Here is a 20,307-nt window from a genome sequence, read left to right on the forward strand (position 1 = left end):
ACATTAACACAGAATCCTTGTATAATTTGATTCCTTACTTGTACTCCATGGAACACAAGAAGCAGCATCGAGGCCAGGGACACGCTTCTGTTCTGTTTAACCAGAGGGAGGCACAAAGCAGAGACCGCACCGGGTGTTCCAACGTTAGTCAGAAACCCACATTTCCTGGCTTGCGAATAGCTCCCTAGTCACCGATGCACTCAGCCCCTTCATTGCCCCCTGTTTTGGAAATGTTCAAGCATGATTATATTGACTGCATGTTGACAAATCATGGTGCAATTAACACATGAGAAAAGTCCCCTTATATTAAAAGTCGAACGAAACCTTTTGTCCAATACAATAGTTTAGAGTTCAGATTCAACAGGGACCTTCTAAGGGGGAGTGTTTCCATTCTCACATAAGGTTAACAGGCAACCAAATGTGTGGCTGAGCACACAACACACACACTATGATTTAATTGGGAAAAAACTCGAGACTGGGCCCAGTGGCCTAGCGTGGCCTAGCGGCTAAAGTCCTCGCCTTGAACGGTGCCAGGATCCCATATGGGCATCGGTTCTAATCCCGGTGGCTCCACTTCCCATCCAGCTCCTGCTTGTGGCCTGGGAAAGCAGTCGAGGACGGCTCAAAGCTTTGGGACTCTGCACCCACATGGGAGACCTGGAGGAAGTTCCTGGTTCCCGGCTTTGGATCAGCGCAGCACCGACCGTTGCGGCTCACTTGGGGAGTGAATCATCGGACGGAAGATCTTTCTCTCTGTCTCTCCTCCTCTCTGTATATCTGACTTTGTAATAAAAATAAATCTTAAAAGAAAGTGGCACCTTTTTGTATAAGCCTGCATGTGCTTCCTAAGATGAACAAATGCCTCTTGCCAGTCATACATATTATGGTTCCAGTTGTATCTGAATACTGTTTAAAATTTGTTTACTTGGACCCGGCGGCGTGGCCTAGCAGCTAAAGTCCTCGCCTTGAACGCCCCGGGATCCCATGTGGGTGCCGGTTCTAATCCTGGCAGCTCCACTTCCCATCCAGCTCCCTGCTTGTGGCCTGGGAAAGCAGTCGAGGACGGCCCAATGCGTTGGGACCCTGCACCCGCGTGGGAGACCCGGAGAAGGTTCCTGGTTCCCGGCTTCAGATCGGCACACCGGCCATTGCGGCTCACTTGGGGAGTGAATCATCGGATGGAAGATCTTCCTCTCTCTCTCTCCTCCTCTCTGTATATCTGACTTTGTAATAAAATAAATAAATCTTTTAAAAAATTTGTTTACTCATATCAACCAAGTTATTCATGTTATTCTAATTGTTTTCTCTAATGTACAATGTAAGTTAATTGTAAACCTGATCTCTTATCTCAGATTTATGGCAGGCATCCATGTCATCCTCAATTCCTCATTAAGCTCTGAGGAATGGACTCGTATCCTACAGATGGCCAGAGACCATACGGACCAACCAACAACGTCTAGCTGGCCAATCTCTTTTGCCAGGAGTAGATACAGTCCTGGAGACATCCCCCAATTGAAACTATCAGACGCCAACCAGGCCGTCATTGTGTGACTCGCATGATCCAATGTTTATTGGCAGGAATGCAGATGGTTTCCAACAAGGTGGTTAACTACAGTAAGTTAATTAATATTGTACAGGGACCGGATGAGAATCCTGCCATGTCCCTGAACAGGCTGATGGAGGCATTAGTTAAATACACTAAGATGGACCTGAGTCTCCCCCAGGCATCACTGTACTGGCAACTCATTTTATTTCCCAATCAGCCCCAGATATCTGAAAGAATCTTAGAAGCATAGAGGAGGGACCCCAAATCCCTATGTGAGATCTGATAAAATGGCCTTGAAGGTGTACAACACCCATGAAGATACTAGATGCAAACGAAGGCAGCCCTCCAATTTCAGGCTCTGGCAGCTGCCCTGCGGCCGGCAGGTCAGGGAGGATCCCAACGACCTTCACGCAGGGCACCACTTGCTTTAAACGTGGCAAAGTGACAATGTGTTTACAAACTATTAAAAAGGCAGTAAAATCTGAACTTGTATAGCATAAAATTAATCTGTCATATATGTGATTTTAAAGTTCTGTTATTATTCTTAGTTATTTTTCTTGTCAACAAGGAAAGTGAAGTAAACCCTATTCACTGAGCAAATCATTAAAATTGGAAACACCAGGACCCAGCGCGATGGCATAGCAGTTAAAGTCCTCGCCTTGTAAGCTCCAGAATCCCATGTGGGCATCGGTTCTAATCCCGGCAGCCTCATTTCCCATCTGGCTCCCTGCTTGTGGCCTGGGAAAGCAGTAGAGGTCGGCCCAAGCCTTGGGACCCTGCACCCTCGTGGCAGACCCAGAAGAGCTCCTGGCTCCTGATTGGCTCAGCCCCAGCTGTTGCGGCAGCTTGGGGAGTGAACCATCAGACAGAAGATCTTCCTCTGTCTCTCCTCCTCTCTGTATATCTGCCTTTCCAATTAAAAAAATAAATAAATCTTTTAAAAAAATGGAAACACCAGATGTTCATATATTAGAGTTCCCAAAGTACAATGGCCCAACTTTGATTTTGCTTTTTAAATTTGTGATAATATAAAAGTGATAGGCATTCAGAAGAAACAGTTTCCACTTTTCAGTGTTATGATCTTCTAGGCCGTACAGCTGCAGGCCACGTGCTCGTGAAACTGGGCAGTGGCAGTAACCATTCCCTTCCACTCAGCCGTCAGGAGGGAAAGCAGTCCTTTCTTCAGAGTACTGCTTTGATAAGTTATGGGCTTTGGTAAGCTACAGGTGCTTACTGCATTTTCCTAATACAACCTTTTTTCTGCTTCATGACGGATTAGTTGAGAATGTTGTTGCATTCTTACTTGAGGAGCATTTGTAATTTGTTTTCGTTCACATAATTCCATGTTTTTGCCACTTTTATTCAGGGTCAAGTCTGTAAATGCATAGTTAAATAGATGGGGGAAGGGAAAGTTTGAAAGAGCTAATTGTACAGGTGACTGTACTCCCAGAAGTATGGAATCTCCAAAGAGACACCTACATCCTGTTACGAGCAAAACTCCTGTTTCCTGAAAGACCAGGAGGCAGACAGGAGGCAGGGAGAATCGTGGAGTTTTTTACCAGGAGGCAGACAGGAGGCAGGGAGAATCGTGGAGTTTTTAGGTTTATGGGAAAGACAGCACCTTCGAGGCATGGGTTTTTTTTATTATTATTATTACTGTCTGCATTGAAGTGATATGATCAGGACCCCAGGCCTGTACGTTGTAAATTCCTGTCACATGCTTTCTGTTTTGTGTCACTGTTAGCCGCTAATCATGTACTTGCTCACTGTCACATAGCTTTTGATTCTCTTACTATGAAAATCCCATGATTGTTTCGTTCAGGGTGCTTTCGCTTATGGCAAGAGTTTGCCCCTTGAACTAGACATTAAAATCATCTAACTCACCTTGAAGTCTCACTCAGGCACATTGAACCCCAACAAAGGTTCTTTTTTAAAAAAAAAATAATCTCTTACATAGCTGATTAGGGCACAAAGGGTCAAGGGTTACAGGAAAGTGGGTAAGACCATTGTTTCCACATTTTTTGCGTGTGTGTATATCTGGGGTAAGGAGGGAGATAAAAGGAGAAGCCCCATTCAACCTCCCACCCCACACCAGGGTCCCCGATGTGGGGCATGCTTCAAGAGCACGGCTCAAGTGGTTTTGATAGTTCAACAGTTCTGAATTGATGTCAATCTTGCCATTCCAAGCACGATGAAACCTCTCCAGAATCCACTGGCTGACATATTCCACCTTAGGGTCTCTGTTTGCCCAGATCTTCATTGCCAACACGTGGCTGGGCAGACGATCCGTTTATTCTGTCCTCCGTCCTCTGTTGTGGTACCAGGTGTCCTCTGCAGGATCCGATGGATCGCCACTTCCTCATGTGCACTTGGATATACTGTCTACTGTTCCATCTGAGCCTCTGAGAAGGCTCAGCTCTGACACATGCACTCCATGGTGAGACCATGGAACCTGCAATTCTCTTCATGATTGGGGTTCTGAGATCAACAGCTCAGTTGGAGAGGTCCCCAAAGAAACTTCATCTGACGTGATCCCAGACCTGATTCTTCTGTGTGCTTTCCAGTACAGGGTCTGGCACAGTCCGTCGCCCCAATCAGCTTATGACTATGCTGGTGGTTGCAATTGCTGGGTCAATCCTGTTTCCAGACCTGTCTTCCACATGAACCAATGGGTGTTGCAATTGAGCCTGATTCTGCCCACCTCACACTCGGCCCTCACACAAACCAGTGGGAGCTACAGCCTAGTCTGGGTGAATCCCAAAACCCCCTACCAGGCCTGTCCCCTATCCTGGTTCCCATGCTTGCCAGTATGTACAGCAGACTTGTCCAGTCTGTCCCACATCCAATTCAGCTCTTTTATACGTCAATGGGCATTGAAGCCTAGTTCAACCCAAACAGCCCTACTTTCCAACCCACATACGTGCTGACAGAAGACATTCTGTCTAGCTACCCCTGCCTCAGTTCTGGTTTTCATGCTCTCCAGTGGGAGTGGTAACCCAAGAGAGAGGTGCCCACTATTTCCCTCCTGGGCCCACTCCCACTCCTGGATCATGCACTCTCCAGGTGGTTCTGCAGTTTAACTTGACAGAATCAGCCCCAGTGCCAACCTCTACTAGCTGATGCTGCAGCAAAACCCAACCAACCCTCACCCACTCTGATTTATGCTTGCACCAATAGGAACAGTCAGCCCAGCCTGGCTTTCCCCTGATCTAGCTCACATGAGTCCCACAGGTATTGTAGCCCTGCCTGGTCTGGTCTGCTCCCATCCCAACTCACGCTCTCCAGTGGGAGTGGTGGCCAGGCAGCAGAGCCCTCCACGCTCTCCAGTGGGAGTGGTGGCCAGGCAGCAGAGCCCTCCACATTCCCCCTACCAGCATTGCCCCATCCCCTGCTGGTTCTCACTTGTTTGTGCTGGTTGGGTTCTGTGGCCCAGGCTGGTATGGCCCACCTTGCCTTAACATTTGCCAGTGAATGCTGTAGGTTGGCCCGGCCCAACCCCAATTCCAGCTCCAGTAGTGGGGATTACAGATTAGCCCAGCAGCAGACATCCGATTCCAGCTGTAATGTGTACGGTATGTGTTGTGGCCAAACCTGGCCCAACCTGCACTCTGTTCTGGTGCTCGGATTCGCCAGCAGGTGAAGTAAACTGGTTCAGCCTGGTCTGCTCCCAACCTGTGTCAAATAAATGCCGGTGGGGACCTTTCCATGGCCTGGTCTGGGCTGCTCCCTATCATGGTTCTTGCACTCACCTGCAGGGACTGCGTCCCGACAGAGGAATTTCCTAAGCTCCTCCATCAGAGCCTCTCCCAGTGCCAGATCTTATGCATACCAGTGGGCGCATGGGCCAGCCCTACTAGTCCACCTCCTGTCCTGGCAGGAACAGTGGCCTTTCCTGACCGGCCTTGATCCCATTCCAATTCTTACTGTCGGATGTTTCAGCCCAGCCAAGGCTTGTCCACACCCAGACACAGCTCACACATGGTTCAGTAGGGGCAGAGACCTAGCCTAGTCCATCCTACATCTACCCTAGTTCTCACGAGCACCAGATGGTGCTGGAGTCTAGCATGGCTCAGTGCACCCAGCCCCAGTTCACACTTGTGCCAAGCAATACTGCAGCCATATCCAGACCAGAACGCAGCCCCTACTCTGGCCCCCACACTCACCAGTGGGAACCCCAACCTAGCTAGCTAGGGTGTCCCCTTAGCTCCCCAATCAGGCCTGTTCCCAGCCATAGATCATGCACATGCCAGTGGTTGCTCTGCCCCAGCTTGGCACAGCCCCTCACCTGTCTTGGCCTTTGCCTTCAATGCTGTGGCCTGGCATCCCTGGTTCATGCAAACCAGTCAGTGTAAGAGCCTAGATTGGCATGACCTGTGCTCCAGCCTGATTTCTGTTCTCGCTTGTGAGGTAAGGTTTGCTCAGTCCTGCCTGGTCTGCCCCCTTCCATATTGGCCAGCCATTGAAGCTACTCTGCCCAGCTTGTCGGACCCCCAGGCCTGGACCATGTGATCATCAGTGAGAGTTTTGACCCACTAGGGGAGTTTCCCAAGTTCCCCCGGTTGACTCACTTCTAGACTCAGATCTCATACATGCCAGTGGGTGTTAGGCCAGTGCCTGGCATAGTCTGCCCTTCCATTTTGGCCTTGTATGAGCTGGTGAACACTGCAGTTTGGCCCATCCACACCCTATTTTAGGATGCACATTTGGGTGCTGCTATCTTGATCTGCCCAGACTGTTGTCTGTTTCTTTACCTGTGAGTGATGACAGGTTCCATGGTCACATCTAGCTCAGCCTGTCACCACGCCAACTCTTGAACTAACCAGTGGGACTTGTGGTTCCACAGGGTTGGGCCCACACATCCCTCACAGAATCTACCCCTGGACCTGGTTCTCTCGCATGCTGGTTAGTGTCATGGCCCTGCCTAATGTGACCCATCCCCTGTTCCAACACTCAGTCAGGTACTGGCACCTAGCCCTGCCAGACAGGCCCCCAGCCATAACTTTTGTGTGGACTGGCATGTGGCAGTCAGTGATGCTCTATGCTAACAGCCCATCTCAGGACTCCCATGTGGGCTGGTGAATAAGTCTGGCCTAAATAGATATTATGGACTCTCCCCTCCAAACCACAGGGTCTCAGTCCCCACACTTGCCAGCAAGTTCCATGACCCCGTCACTAGGAGTCACACAGGATTCATCCTTACCTACGCTCACATTGACTTTATCCATGGATGTACTTAGGCAGCAATTACATACCCTAAAAACCCTAGAGCTCACTGCCGGGCGGCCAGCAGACAGAGCCTGGCGCCAAATAGGCACACTGGCCACCCAAAGCCAAAGATTTGCTCACCGTGTGGCAGCAGTAACCATGGCCTGAGTCCCAGGCATTGGGTCTAGTCTGGTTTGGGCACCCCCCCCCCCCGCCCCTGTAGACACCACACTGCAGAGGGCTCCTTTCGACCCAACCTCACATCTGAACACTGCCCTGACTCTTCCTGCCACAAGCAGGTGGTGGCAGGGCGGAGCCAGGGGCCTAATCCAGTTCCCGAGATTCCTTGTGTGTGTGACCCCAGGTGATGGATGTCATCGGGTGTGACCCCAGGTGATGGATGTCATCAGGTGTAACCACAGGTGACACAGGTCCCCCAAGTGTTGAGACAGGTAACAGACATCCAGAAGGAAAGTAGACTGCAAGGGAGCACCCTCCTTACAGCCCCCTTGGCGTAACCCCTGAAACCTCAGTTTTCCAGCCCATGGTGGTAGATCCTGCAGCCGGCATCAGTACTAGGGCTTGCTGGACTCTCAACCAAACATGTCCAGTACTTCAGTACCCAGAGCACCTAGACCTGACACTTGGCACCCAGCACCTAGCACTCAGTACTTCAGCACCCAGTACTCAGTACCTCAGTCCCCAGCTGTGGGAAGCCATGCAGTTGGGACAGATGCAGCAAGGGTGTGAGTAGCACTGCTCCTCGGTTAGCAAAGCTATGAGGAGTTTCTGGCTGTGAGGCAAGGCCTGGCATAATGTTTCTATTCACCTCATTGATGCCTCACTCCATTGTATGGACACTCTATTACCTCTCTAGTATTTCATAGAATTCTGCTAAGGTTGTTGTTTTTCTGCAAATGTGAAATGATTCAAGCCCAGCACCATGGCCTAGCAACTGAAGTCCTCACCTTGTATGCACCGGGATCTCATATGGGCACTGGTTCTAATCCCGGCAGCCCTGCTTCCCATCCAGCTCCCTGCTTGTGGCCTGGAAAAACAGTTGAGGACAGCAAAAAGCCTTGTGACCCTGCACCCATGTGGGAGACCCAGAAGAGCTCCTGGCTCCTGGTTTCAGATCGGTGCAGCTCCAGCCATTGCAGTCACTTGGGGAGTGAATCATGGGATAGAATATCTTCTTCTCTGCCTTTCCTCCTCTTTGAATATTTGACTTTGCAATAAAAATATTTTAAATGTGAAATGATTCCTGTAACTGGTATAACGCCTCAGACTGATCAGTCATGTTATGGTAAAAGCACCTTTAGTAACTTAAGGTAATGACACACACCTAAAAGTATACGATAGTACAATTGAGCCCACAATGTGTCCAAACATCCTGTTATGTACCCACCTTTGTCCTGGAGCTTGCCCTAACATAAGAATGTTTTCCTTAAGAAATGGCTTGATAGATCGGGATGATACTCTGCTGGCTCTGCCTTCAGACCAGAGAGGGCCTCCCGAAGAAGCCGTTGAACTTGACTGGACAATAGGATGCTGGACACTATGTATGGTATATGGTTGCAACGAGGGAATCCCAACTGAACTTGAGCTGTGGTTATGCATCAAGATGGAGAAATCCACCATGGGAGGAAGGTTTGGGGAGGGGTGGGGAGAATCCCAGTACCTATGAAACTGTGTCACGTAATACAATTTAATTAATGAATAAATTAAAAAAAAGAAATGGCTTGATAATATCTTGGAACAGATGGCAATCATGGAGGTACAAAGAATTTGTTTACCACACGCCTCGAACTGTGACAACACATGCAATGACACATTTTGGTTTCTCACCATGGAAAGCTGAAAGTACATGGCATCTTCTAAAGAGAGACAAATGCGAACCCCAAAGAAAAATGGCTTAAAACTTCTACCTTATATTGTCACTTATATTTAGGGAAAGAAATTGGTTTGAAAAGATAAAAAGTTTTTTGTAAAGGCCCTCTGTTTGTAGAAAAGCTGAGTTGCCCTAATCCTTTTCAAAAGAACAAAAAACAAATCAGCACTAGGTGAAGATGGTAATTAGTATATGACTGATTATAAGATTTAATAAAGAATCTATGATATATGCCTTTATAAATTCTTTTCCTTTATGAGCTTTCTTTTTAGTTCTGTATTCTTGATATTTTAAGTAATATTAGTTTATGTTTAGTGAACACTGATTTTGGATATAAGTAAACCACTTGTCACTATGTAACCGCATGTACTGCCCACTATGGAATTCCTGACTTCAGTCAGGTCACTGCAGGTTTGAGTGAGCAATGGTTTGCTGAAATTGTTTTCTTAGAGGAAAAATAATAATAATTTTTTAGAATTGTTTTTGTAATCATTCTTTTAACCATGAAGTAAAAATGAAAAAATTGGATGTTATACAAAAGCTTGTGATGATTTCTGCATAAAGAAGCCAGATTTTTTGAGTTGTCCATCATGAGCATCACACTGTAGTGATCCATGTCTCCTCCTCTTGTCTTCTCGCTGACCCACGCATCCTTTGCAAGCTCTCAAGTCAGCCGGAGCTGGTCTCCGGCACAGCACCCAGCACTTAGTACCTCAGCACCCAGCCCAGCTCAGTATATAGAACCCATCACTCAGCATCCATAACTCAGTTCTTCAGCACCCAGCAGCTTACCACCCTAACCCATGTCCTACGCCTCCTCTATCCCCCACCTTCCTGTCACCAGGGAGCTGGTCTCCCCACGAACGCCACCAGGTGGCAGCAGAGACCAGGAGACACGAGCCCCAATCACACTCCCTCCCCTGGGAAGGCAGCTGGCAGAACGTCAGTGGGGCAGTGGGGGACAGGTGGGCGTCCAGCTTATGCTGCTCTGGGCTGTATTCCCAGCTCTGGACTGGCCAACACGCCCCCTTCTTCCGTCCTCACCAAGAGCCCAGCATCGACCGCTGCTTCCTGGGCCCCAGCACAGCTCAGCCCTCTTCCCACACAGCGGCCACACCCTCTCCTGCCCAAAACATTGGAGACCCCAGACCCAGACCCAAGCACACAGCACAGAAAGCACAGGGTTAGGGTTCCCGTACCCTCAAGGCTAATCACAACCCAGGCCCTGTACACCCAGGCCCGTGCCCCTCCCCTCGCCTCCCAGTGATGAACCCTGGGTCCCCTCACTCAGGTTCCTGTCAGCTCTCCCACTTCCTTCTCCCCTACAGCCCCAGGGCATGCTCAACGTCAGGACACGCCTCCTGTTCAATGGCTGACAGTCCTCCCCGCCCCATCCAGGCACGATGCCACCTGCTGAGGGATAAAATCCAGGAGCCCAGGTGTCAGGGTGTCAGGAGAGCGCTGCCATGAAGGGCTCTGGGACTGTCCTGCTCCTGGCGCTTGCCTTACTCTGCATCTGTGGTGAGTATCCAGAGTGGAGTCTGGGGAGCTAGAACCCGGCGTCAGCCCCTCCCAGGGACCCCACTGCCCATTCAACCCAAGAACCCCAGCCCAGGTCAGTCTTACAACAACCCTGAGGTCCAGGTCAGTGCAGCCCTACCCAACACCAGAGGCTCAGGGAAAATTGGCTGCTGGGGAAGAGTGTGTCCACCTAGGGGTTGGGGGGCACACCTGGGGAGTCAGTCGCAGCCCTGGGGCAGAACCTTCCCCAGCATCCCTGTCATCCCCATGACTCAGGGTCAGCCACTGCAGAGGACGACAATGAGTTCTTCATGGAGTTCCTGCAGACACTGCTGGTGGGGACCGTAGAGGAGCTGTTGGAGGGGCCTCTGGGCAAGTACAACGTCAACGAGGGTGCCAGGGCGGCACTGACAGAGCTCAAGTCTTGCCTGGACGGCCTGCAGCCAGTGCACAAAGAGGACCTGCTCAAGCTGCTGGTGTGAGGCGGGGGCAAGCCAGGGTGGGGGGCAGTCAGGGCAGGGGTGGGGGTCTTGGAAGCCCAATGTCTGCCCAACACACTCTAGCTGGCTTCAGGCAGCCACAGTAGACACTCTCAGGCTCTCTGCCACACAGCAATTCCATAATCCAGGCCTGCTGCCCTGGGGTTCCCAGGCTACGTCCCTACCAGCAGGTGCCCACATACAGGTGCAAGGAAATACATACAACATACACACTGACACATGCATGTCAGCACACATCCACTCACATGCTGCACCCCCAAGGCTGCACCCTGTCTGCCTGGTGTGCCTGTGGCTCAGCTCTGTGGGTCTCACTGTCTGTCTTCCAGATGCAAGTGCTGGGCGGGGAGGACAGCTCATGAGCGAGGCCTGAATGGACCCAGGCAGCCCCAGGACCAGCAGCACAAGCAGCTGTGGACATGGACACGCCGCCACCTCCTTCCCATGTGTAAAAATTCACCCTCAGACTATTCCATTAATAAAGCTTCTGCAGTCCAGGCCCTGGCCTCTGTCTCTCTCTCTCTCTGCACAGGGGACAGAGCAGGAATATAGCCACACACACAAACACATGGACTCACACACAGTGATGGCACACACACACACACACAGACTCACACACAGTGATGGCACACACAGACTCACACGGACAGACTCATGTCGGAATCCAGCTCCAGCCGAGCAGAACTCGAGAAGGGTGTGTGGAATAGGCGTAGAAAAAAGAAATGAACCACTACAATTTCAGGATCATAATGGACAGTATAAGAAAGCTGTCCCCTTCATTTATACAGAAGCAGTTACAAGCTCTGGCACAGACTTTTAAGTCATGGTCAAGTGGGTGTTTCCAAGGATAATTCTGCTGTTAGATTCACCTTAAAGCTCTCAATAGAAGTTCTCAATAGATGGTGCATATCAATCAGTAACACATTCCTACTACAATCCTCATTCTACAGCTTAATCTTGAATCAGTTAAGGGAAGAAATGCATCACAAAAAGGGGGTACCTAAAGATTAAGGATGGTCAAATAGGAGCAGCAGAGACAGACAGCATGAACTGGAAAAGGCCCTTTGGCAAGACTAATCAGCAACATCAACTTCCAAGCTCCCACTGATAGTAAAGACCAACTCACAGTGGCAGACAATGCCTAAATAGATTACAGAATTCTCCGTGGGGTGGTCCGGTGTCCATGCAAAGGAAGGTGGAATTGCATTCAGATGGTTATAGAGACATCCGCTGGGCCCTGGCATGCAAGTCCCTGCCATGCAGCAGGAAATTCTTGAGGCCCTCCCTGCAATGGAACAGTACTATTCACACCTTTGTATCCCCCACATCCACTGCACCAACCCTAGCAGACACACACACACAGTGACGGCACACACACATGGTGATGGCACACATGGACTCACATGGACACACACAGACTCACACATGGTGACAGGAACCAGAGATACACTCACACACACACACAGACACACATGGACTCATGCAGACTAACACGCATGGTTTACAAGGGGCAACCACATAAGGAACATGCAGAGTGCTTACCCCAAACAGAATCCAGGCCAACACTTCCCGGGCTGAGGGATCACAGGGGGAGCCTGGTCAGGGAGGAGGCAAGAGAGGTTTGGCGAGGGGGTGTGGAGCTGAGAGGATGTGCCCAGAGCTGGGGAAATTGATAAGCACCCTCCAGGCCCCGCCTACAGATGGCACTAGGTCCTGGACCCACCCAGGGAGTTGGCCAGCACTGAGTGGGGCGTTCCAGGAAGGGATGAGTTTTGTCTGCTCACAGGACCCCAGACCCAAGGGCTGGGTTGGCCAGCAGTGGCACAGAGGGGCTGGCAGGGTCTTTGGGGTCCCAGGGCAGGCAGCATGGCCTGAACCTCACCTGGACATGCTGCACCTGCTCAGGGGTCTCTGCACAGGGAGGGCTCCCCGGGGTCCCCACAGTCCCTGTCTGCTTTGTCTTCATCCCCAGTCCCAGCCAAAACTGGGTAGGGGACCCTGGGGAGGGAGGGCCCCAGGAGGGACCATTGTCTTCATCACAAGGACTGTGATCTAGAACCCCAGCCCCGAGCCGCACCCAAGGCCCACCCAGGCCACACTAGGGACAGCTCTCATGTGCCATTTGCAGGAACGGGGCACAGAGTGCCCCCTGATCAGGCTGGGTCCCTAGGAGGCCACTCCTGCCCAGAAGAGGTAACCGCTCCCCCCAAAAACAGCCCACTCCCCATCCTGGACAGAGCTGCGGTCAAAACCACCCCTGTGGTCACCTGCTCCTTGCCAACACATTGGGGTGTTCAAGTAGAAGGAACCCACCTGGCCCCTGTAGGAGTAGCAGGGCCAGAGGTGCAGGCCCTGAGAGTAGGATTAGTGGTCTGAACACCAACTAGGAAAGCAGAGGGGAAGGGCTGCCCCCAACCCTAGAGAGAGGAACCAGCTGGGACGCTGACCCCAGGAGTGACCCCAATACAAAGACCCCTCCCTGACCCTGAACCCATGAGTGACCCTAGTGCACAGGCCCCTCCCTGACCCTGATCCCATGAGGCTGTTATTCTTGGTCTGACTGGTGTCAGTGAACTGGAGTCATATGGGGATATGGGGGACTGGACCAAACTGAGTCAAGATCCCCCAGCTCCTGTCACCCTCCTGGACAGAGCTTGCCATGGCGGAGGAGGTATGGGTGGGCACCTGGAGGCCCCATCGCCCCCGGGGGCCCATCATGGCCCTCTACAGCAGTCCTGGCCCTAAGTATTTGATTCCACCCACCACGGGTAAGAGCTGATACCTTGGTGGGCAGGGTGTGGGGTGAGGTCAGGGTGCAGGGGGGATGGTGGGTGGGTAGGATGGGGTGGGTATGGGAAATGGGGTATGTGGGATGCTGTGAGGACAGGGTAGGGGTATGGGGAATGGGATGGCTGTGGGGTGCTGGAGGATAGTGTGGGGTGTGACTGTGGGGAGAACAGGGTAGGTGTAGAGTGAGGTCAGGGTGCCAGGTAGGACAGGGTAGATGTGGGGAAGACCGGGTGGGTGTAGATGTGGGGAGGACGGGGTGGGTATGGAGAATGGGATGGTTGTAGGGTGCTGGAGAGTGGGGTGGGTGTAGGGAGGACAAGGTGGGTATGGGGTGGTTATAGGGTGCTGGAGGATGGGGTGGATGTGGGGAGGATGGATCCGGGTGGGTGATGGAGGTGATGGAGCCTGCTCCACCCACAGGATTCATGAAACACACACCTACCAAGCTGCGTGCGCCAGCCTACAGCTTCCGCGGGGCCCCCATGCTCCTGGCTGAGAACTGCTCTCCAGGGCCCCGCTATAGCGTGAACCCCAAGATCCTAAGGACTGGGAAGGACCTTGGCCCTGCCTACTCCATCCTGGGGCGCTACCACACCAAGACCATGATGACGCCCGGCCCAGGTGAGGGCCCTGGCCACTCAGCATCCTGTGAGGGCGTGCCTCAGACAGGGGACAGGGTGCAGCTCCAGATTGTGGCCAAACCCTGTGCCCGACCCAAAAGCCAGTGCCTGCACCCGGGTGCCCTGGTGGACACAGCTCAGCAAACACCCTTTCCCAGGAGATTACTTCCCTGAGAAATCAACCAAGCACGTCTTTGACTCAGCACCCAGTCACTCCATCTCTGCCCGGACCAAGACCTTCCGTGTGGACAGCACTCCAGGTCCACCTCCACCCATGGGACAGGGAGAGCCCCAAGGGAGGAGCTGGGAGGAGTTAGGAGTCCCTGGAGGGTGGCTGGGAGGAGCTGTAAGTCCTGGGAGGAGCTGGTAGTTCTGGGAAGAGCTAGCAGGAGCTAGGAGTCCCTGGGAGGAGCTAGGAGGAGCTGGGAGTCCCTGGCAGAAGCTGGGAGGAACTAGAAGTCCCTTGGGAGTCCCTGGGAGGGGCTGGGAGGAACTAGGAGTCCCTGGGAGAAGCTGGGAGGAACTAGGAGTCCTGGGAGGAGCTGGGTGGAGCTAGGAGTCCCTGGGAGGAGCTGGGAATCCTGGGAGGAGCTGGGAGACCTGGGGAGTCCCTGGTAGAAGTTGAGAGTCCCTGGAAGGAGCTAGGAGGAGCTAGGAGGAGCTGACTGAGGCTCTGCTCTCCACAGGCCCAGCAGCATACATGCTGCCCATGGTGATGGGACCCCACACAGTCGGCAAGGTATCCCAGCCCTCCTTCTCCATCAAGGGCCGCAGCAAGCTAGGCAGCTTCAGCGATGACCTGCACAAGGCAAGGGCAGCCCCACCCATGACAGATCAAAGTCCCCTCCCTGAGTGTCTGTCCCTTCTAGGTGTTTCTGCCCTGGAGATGGGCAGATGATGTGCCAGGAGAGGGGCACTCAGGGAAACCCAGTCTGACACAGCAGAAACAAGCCACGAACCACCTCAGGAAGTGGGTGCAGAAGGCTTGGGACAGCCATTCAAGCATGGGACAGTGATGAGCTGGCCAGCACCAGGACACAGTCCCAGCTGGGAGAGAGCTGTGGACTCATGAGCATGTGTGTGCACACACCCACCCACCCACATACCCACACAGCCAGGAGGAAGCCACGGGCTCGTCACACACACAGCCAGGAGGAGGCCATGGACTCACAGACCCAGGAGGAGGCCATGGGCTTGTGACACACACACACACACACACACACACACACACACACACAGCCAGGAGAAGGCCATGGGCTTGAGATACACACACACACACATTCATGGAAGGGAGGAGCCCACAATGGCACAACTGAGCTATGACCGCCAGCAAAGTTGAGACCGAGGAGTGGACCCAACATAGGTTGTCCATGAAAACGGGGTGTCATCTCCTCGGATCATGGCCCCAGCTCAGGGCTTCCTGGGATCTGAAAGTTGCCACTGGGGCACCCCACGGCTGTGCAGGCAGAGCCCTGCTAATTCCTGTGCTCCAGACGCCAGGTCCCGCAGCCTACCGCCAGCCTGACGTGCAAGCAACCAAGTTCAAGGCTCCGCAGTACACCATGGCTGCCCGGGTGGCACCTCCTGGGGACAAGACCCTCAAGCCAGGACCTGGAGCCCACAGTCCAGAAAAGGTGCAGGGAGGGCATGGGAGCAGAGGGGAGGAGGCAGGGTGGCACCAGGAGCCCAGAGCCCTGACCAGGTGCAGGGAATGGGAACAGAGGGGCAGGGCCCTGGGTGTGTCCAGCACCTGCCCCAAAGGTCATCCTCAGGTGCAGGAACCTGAACTCCGATTCCCACCTACCTCCCTGGATGCCTTGACAGTCACGCTGAGAGTGCTGTGGTCAGGCCTGGCTTTGCACCACCCAGCCCCACCAGAGTGATCCCAGCTCCCCCATGACCACTTCTTTCCCAGGTGACCCTGACCAAGCCCTGCGCCCCCATCGTCACCTTTGGCATCAAACATTCAGACTACATGACACCCCTGGTGGTGGACGTGGAATAGCCTGGCTCAGCCACCACAGTTGGGCCCCCGGGGCTGGACCGTCCTCCAGTGGCAGGGCTGAGATGGCCTGGTCCTGTAGGCAGCCCAGGCGTGCCCAGGCCACCACGACCTTGTTACCTTTTTCTATACTATTTCCCGTTTGTTAATCTTGTTTCCTGCAGTGCCCAAATTATTTAATAAATCACGGATTCCATTAGTAAAGGTTATGTTGAGGGAAGAATGCAGCTTCCAGTGGACATGGCTTCCAGGGTCTAGGTGGGGGTAGAGGGCCCAAACCTGATGTCCCTCCCCCATGGCCACATGGTGCTGTAGCTGCCCAGCCAACAGAGATGAAGGTTCCCAAGTCCATGTCCAGCTCCAGGGCTGGCTATCATGCTGGGAGGAAGCTTGGTGCTGGCCAGGCAGGTGGCATACCCAAGACACGCATTTATCCCAGGGCTGACCAGGCAGTGCAGCCCGCTTCATCTCCACCTGATGTGTTCCACTCAAGCTCCAGGACGTCTGTCAGGTGCGGATGGGGCAGCCACAAAGGGGCAGCATCCAGCCCTTAAAGAGTAGGGCCTGCATCTCCCCTCAGATCTGGGCGAGAGCGGTGGCTATCAGACACATCCCATGGAGCTGTCACTCCATTCTCCCTCAGCTATACCAGGCCAGGCTACTCACTGCCAGCACTATTACTTCCTCTCAGAGGTCAATCATCTCCCTTGCATACACTGCAGGCACCTGAACAAAGCAGGTAGACGGTGCAGGGGTGGGTAGGGCACTGAATGAGCACACCTAGGGGTCAGAGCTGGCTGGGGGCCCAGGTCAGTTCAAGGACAAGAGACCATGGACGACTGGAGATGACATCATGTTTGCTGCACATCTCCAAAGCTAAGGTGCCATGCCTTTCACAACACAAATGGACCCCAGCAGTTGGTCCACATGTGGCTTTCCTAGGGCTGGGGCAACAGGCACAGGGTCCACAGGACACAGGACTGGTGGTGGCATGGGATGAGGCCTGACTGGAGAACTTGCAAAGCACAGTAACCCAGGAGAGGCTGGACGGGCTGCCAGAGCCAGATGGGAGTTGGTGTGGGGCAGGGTCAAAGTTTTTTCTGGCTCCCTGGCACCAGCTGAGCTGAGTCCACAGGAAATGGACACATGGTGTGGGGCACAGGAGCACAACAAGGACCCTGGGGAGCCTGCAAAGGGACAGCTGAGGACGAGGCACAGCCCAGTCCAGTCCAGCCTGGAGGGTCTGGGGGTGGCAGACCGGAGGGTGGAGGTGGGGCTGTGACTTCTCCTGGAAGCTCAGGGGTCGAGGCAGCTGCAGCAAGGGGACCAGGTGACCAAGTCGGGTAGGCCAGGTGACCATGTCGGGGGGCCAGGTGATCGGGTCAGGGAGGCCAGGTGATTGGGTTGGGAGGGAGGCCAAGTGACAGGGTCTAGTGGACCAGGTGACTGGGTCGGGGGTCCTGATGAGCACATGTAAGGAAAGGGAAGCCCCAGGCAGTCCAGCATGGGTCGTCCAGGCACCAGGCTGCAGCTGAGGGTGGTCAACGCGGCGCTTTGAGACAGCTGTGGCCACCAATGACAGGTCGCCTTGTGAACATGGGGCTGGCCAAGCTGGGGGTGAGGGCCAAGGAGAGGCAGATGGGACAGAAAGGGTTACTCCGGGGTGGAAATCAGTGTGGTGATGGCCTTCACACAGTGAAGACATAGCCTTAATCCCAGCATCCCACATGGGGGTTTTAGTCCCAGCTGCTCCACTTCTGATCCAGCTCCCTGCTGAAGCCTGAAAAGGAGATGGAGGATGGCCAAGTCCATGGGCCCCTGCACCCACGTGGGAGACCTGGCTTCAGCTCAGCTCAGCTTGCTCCAGCTGTTGTGGGCATCTGGGGAGTGAGTCAGCAGATAGAAGACCTCTCTTATCTTTTAAAAATACACAAACTTTTTTTTTTTAAGATTTATTCATTTTATTACAGCCAGATATACACAGAGGAGGAGAGACAGAGAGGAAGATCTTCCGTCTGATGATTCACTCCCCAAGTGAGCCGCAACGGGCCAATGCGCGCCGATCCGAAGCCGGGAACCTGGAGCCTCCTCCGGGTCTCCCACACGGGTGCAGGGTCCCAAAGCTTTGGGCCGTCCTCAACTGCTTTCCCAGGCCACAAGCAGGGAGCTGGATGGGAAGTGGAGCTGCCGGGATTAGAACCGGCGCCCATATGGGATCCCGGGGCGTTCAAGGCAAAGACTTTAGCCGCTAGGCCACGCCGCCGGGCCCCACAAACCTTTTAAAAAATGAGACAGGATGGTAGCCCAGGCCAGGGTGAAGTGCTAGAGGCTCAGAGTGGGGGAATGCGGCAAACCTATCACAGTGTCCAGCAGCTCTGCGGCAGCAGGTCCTTCCAAGGGCCTCCCTCCCCCACCTCCTGACTCCACAAGGCCCAGCCAGCCCACTGCAAGGTCTGTTCTTTGGCTAATACATCTGCCCCCGTGCCCTGGCCACGTCCCTGAGGGGCTCCCAGCCCCCAGCCCTGGGCCCTGGCTGCGTCCCCCACAGGCTGTGGTGTCACCCAGGGGAGCCGAGGACAGACGCCTTCAACCATCAGAACCCACGGGCTCCACCCTCACCCCTTTCTCTGACTAAGTCCAGGGCAGGGTGGGGTTAACCTTGGTCTTCCCGTAGAGAAGTGGTCCAGTCCACACAGACAAAAGCAGCAGGGCAGCAGTCACCCAGGACGAGATTGGGACCCACAACGGTGACTCTGAAGCGTGTGCCCAGGGCCGGGGACAACACTGGCCCCTTGTGGCCCCTCCCGCTCACGTCCTTGCCCTCGACAAGAGGTAGGAGAGGATGAAGAAGGCCACCATCAGGCCCACAGCCATTCCACACAGCAGCTTCCGGTTGTCCCGCCCTGACCGGGCCACAGAGGAGAAGCGCTTCACACTCCCAGTGAGCAGGCTGGTAACGCTGGCCAACTCTGAGTCCTGGGGGTGGGGGGAGGGATGGCAGGTCACTCAGGCGGCCTCACCACCTGCAGCTGATGGGCAGGAGCAGGCAGCCAATCACAGCCCCTTACACGGGCCGACCTCACCACCTGCAGCTGACGGGCAGCAGGTGGCAGCCAATCACAGTCCCTTACCATGCCGTCCAGGTACCGATTCTGGTCTTCCGCATCCCTGTCGATGTCCAGGGCCAGCTGGATGGAACACACAGCAGCGGGGTCGGGCCAGAGCGCACACAGGACGTGGGCCGGCTCTCCCCTTCAGACCAACCAGAGCTCCCCCGTGAGTCGCCAGGCCTGGTGCCCTGTCCCCTAACACAGGTGAGCTTCCTGAGCCACCGGCCCGTGCCCTCTGGCACCAGTCCCCAGGGGCAAAGAGGACCACTCACCGACTTGAGCCTGGTGACCTTGGAGGCCAGGTTGTCGGCCATGCGTTTGTTGTCGAGGTCCAGGATGTCCTCCACGGCGCTGGGACTCTGGGCTACGAGGAGAGAGGACGAGGGTCAGCACCCTGCCCACGCTCTCGGCCCGGGGACCTGAGCCCAGGCGCCCCTGAGCATGCCGAGCTCGGCCACCTCGGGGCGGAGACGGGCAGCATGGCACCCGATGGCGTCCACCTGTGTCCGCCGAGCAGTGGGGTGCCCTGACCAGGCCAGCCACGCCGGGAGGACACACCGGCCCCCTGGACGCCATGCAGAACCCGCAGGGGGCACCGGGCAGGCGGGAAGGCCCAGCAGGGGATGGGCTGGCGCCCCTGCCCACCTCGGCGCGTGGCCCTTCCCGGCACTCACGCCCGGACCCCACACAGGGCCCGCCCGCCCGTCGCCGGGACGGCCTGGGGCGCACACCCCGGCCCCGGCCCCGCTCTCCCGCTCACCGCGAGCCCAGTCGGCCATGGCGCGCTGCTCCGGCCCCGCGGCTCGGGTCCTTACGTGGCGCAGCGGCCGCGGACCGTCCAGCGGAGGGACAGTCCAGCGGAGGGACAGTCCAGCGGGTCTGACTGCCCTCGGCAGGGCCCGCCCCTTCCGCCCACGGCCCGGGACGAGGAGGGGCGTGAGGACGCGGCGTCGCAACCGGAAGCAGGAGGGCGGAACAGCTGCACGGTGGGCAGTGGTTGGCCGTTCTTCCTGCCAGTTACTCCGGCCGGGGCGAGGTCGCGGGGGCGTGGCAGCTCGGCCTCGCCGATTGGTCATTACTTGTCCAGTCACTCTGGCTGCGGGCGCTGTTTGGTCATTCCTCGTG

General features: G+C 54.6%; 4 protein-coding genes across 5 annotated transcripts in view; 2 read left to right on the top strand and 2 right to left on the bottom strand.

The window, feature by feature from the left end:
• LOC131480242 (interferon-induced transmembrane protein 1-like) overlaps positions 1–20,307 on the bottom strand; it is a 108,397-nt gene that overhangs the window by 38,076 nt on the left and 50,014 nt on the right. The window lies entirely within an intron of this gene.
• On the top strand, positions 74–16,099 carry CIMAP1A (ciliary microtubule associated protein 1A). Of its 2 annotated transcripts, XM_004599199.2 has the most exons (8): positions 74–84; positions 12,768–12,853; positions 13,312–13,428; positions 13,871–14,071; positions 14,229–14,330; positions 14,757–14,878; positions 15,564–15,704; positions 15,986–16,099. In XM_004599199.2, exons 3-8 carry the CDS (start codon positions 13,320–13,322, stop codon positions 16,073–16,075), a joined length of 765 nt encoding a protein of 254 aa, XP_004599256.1. In that variant the 5' UTR covers positions 74–84; positions 12,768–12,853; positions 13,312–13,319; the 3' UTR covers positions 16,076–16,099. The 2 variants fall into 2 exon arrangements, with proteins under 2 accessions (XP_004599256.1, XP_058518572.1); XM_058662589.1 differs by lacking the exons at positions 74–84; positions 15,564–15,704; positions 15,986–16,099 and having other exon boundaries at positions 12,784–12,853; positions 13,290–13,428; positions 14,757–15,022.
• Positions 10,009–11,139, top strand: LOC131480131 (secretoglobin family 1C member 1-like). Its single transcript, XM_058662591.1, has 3 exons — positions 10,009–10,163; positions 10,440–10,639; positions 10,990–11,139. Exons 1-3 carry the CDS (start codon positions 10,109–10,111, stop codon positions 11,020–11,022), a joined length of 288 nt encoding a protein of 95 aa, XP_058518574.1. The 5' UTR covers positions 10,009–10,108; the 3' UTR covers positions 11,023–11,139.
• On the bottom strand, positions 18,349–20,035 carry LOC131480130 (BET1-like protein). Its single transcript, XM_058662590.1, has 4 exons — positions 19,943–20,035; positions 19,455–19,546; positions 19,204–19,260; positions 18,349–19,048 (listed from the first exon to the last, which is right to left on the bottom strand). Exons 1-4 carry the CDS (start codon positions 19,959–19,961, stop codon positions 18,881–18,883), a joined length of 336 nt encoding a protein of 111 aa, XP_058518573.1. The 5' UTR covers positions 19,962–20,035; the 3' UTR covers positions 18,349–18,880.

This window comes from Ochotona princeps, chromosome 4 (assembly GCF_030435755.1).
Source record: "Ochotona princeps isolate mOchPri1 chromosome 4, mOchPri1.hap1, whole genome shotgun sequence".
NCBI classification, from domain to species: Eukaryota; Metazoa; Chordata; class Mammalia; order Lagomorpha; family Ochotonidae; genus Ochotona; species Ochotona princeps.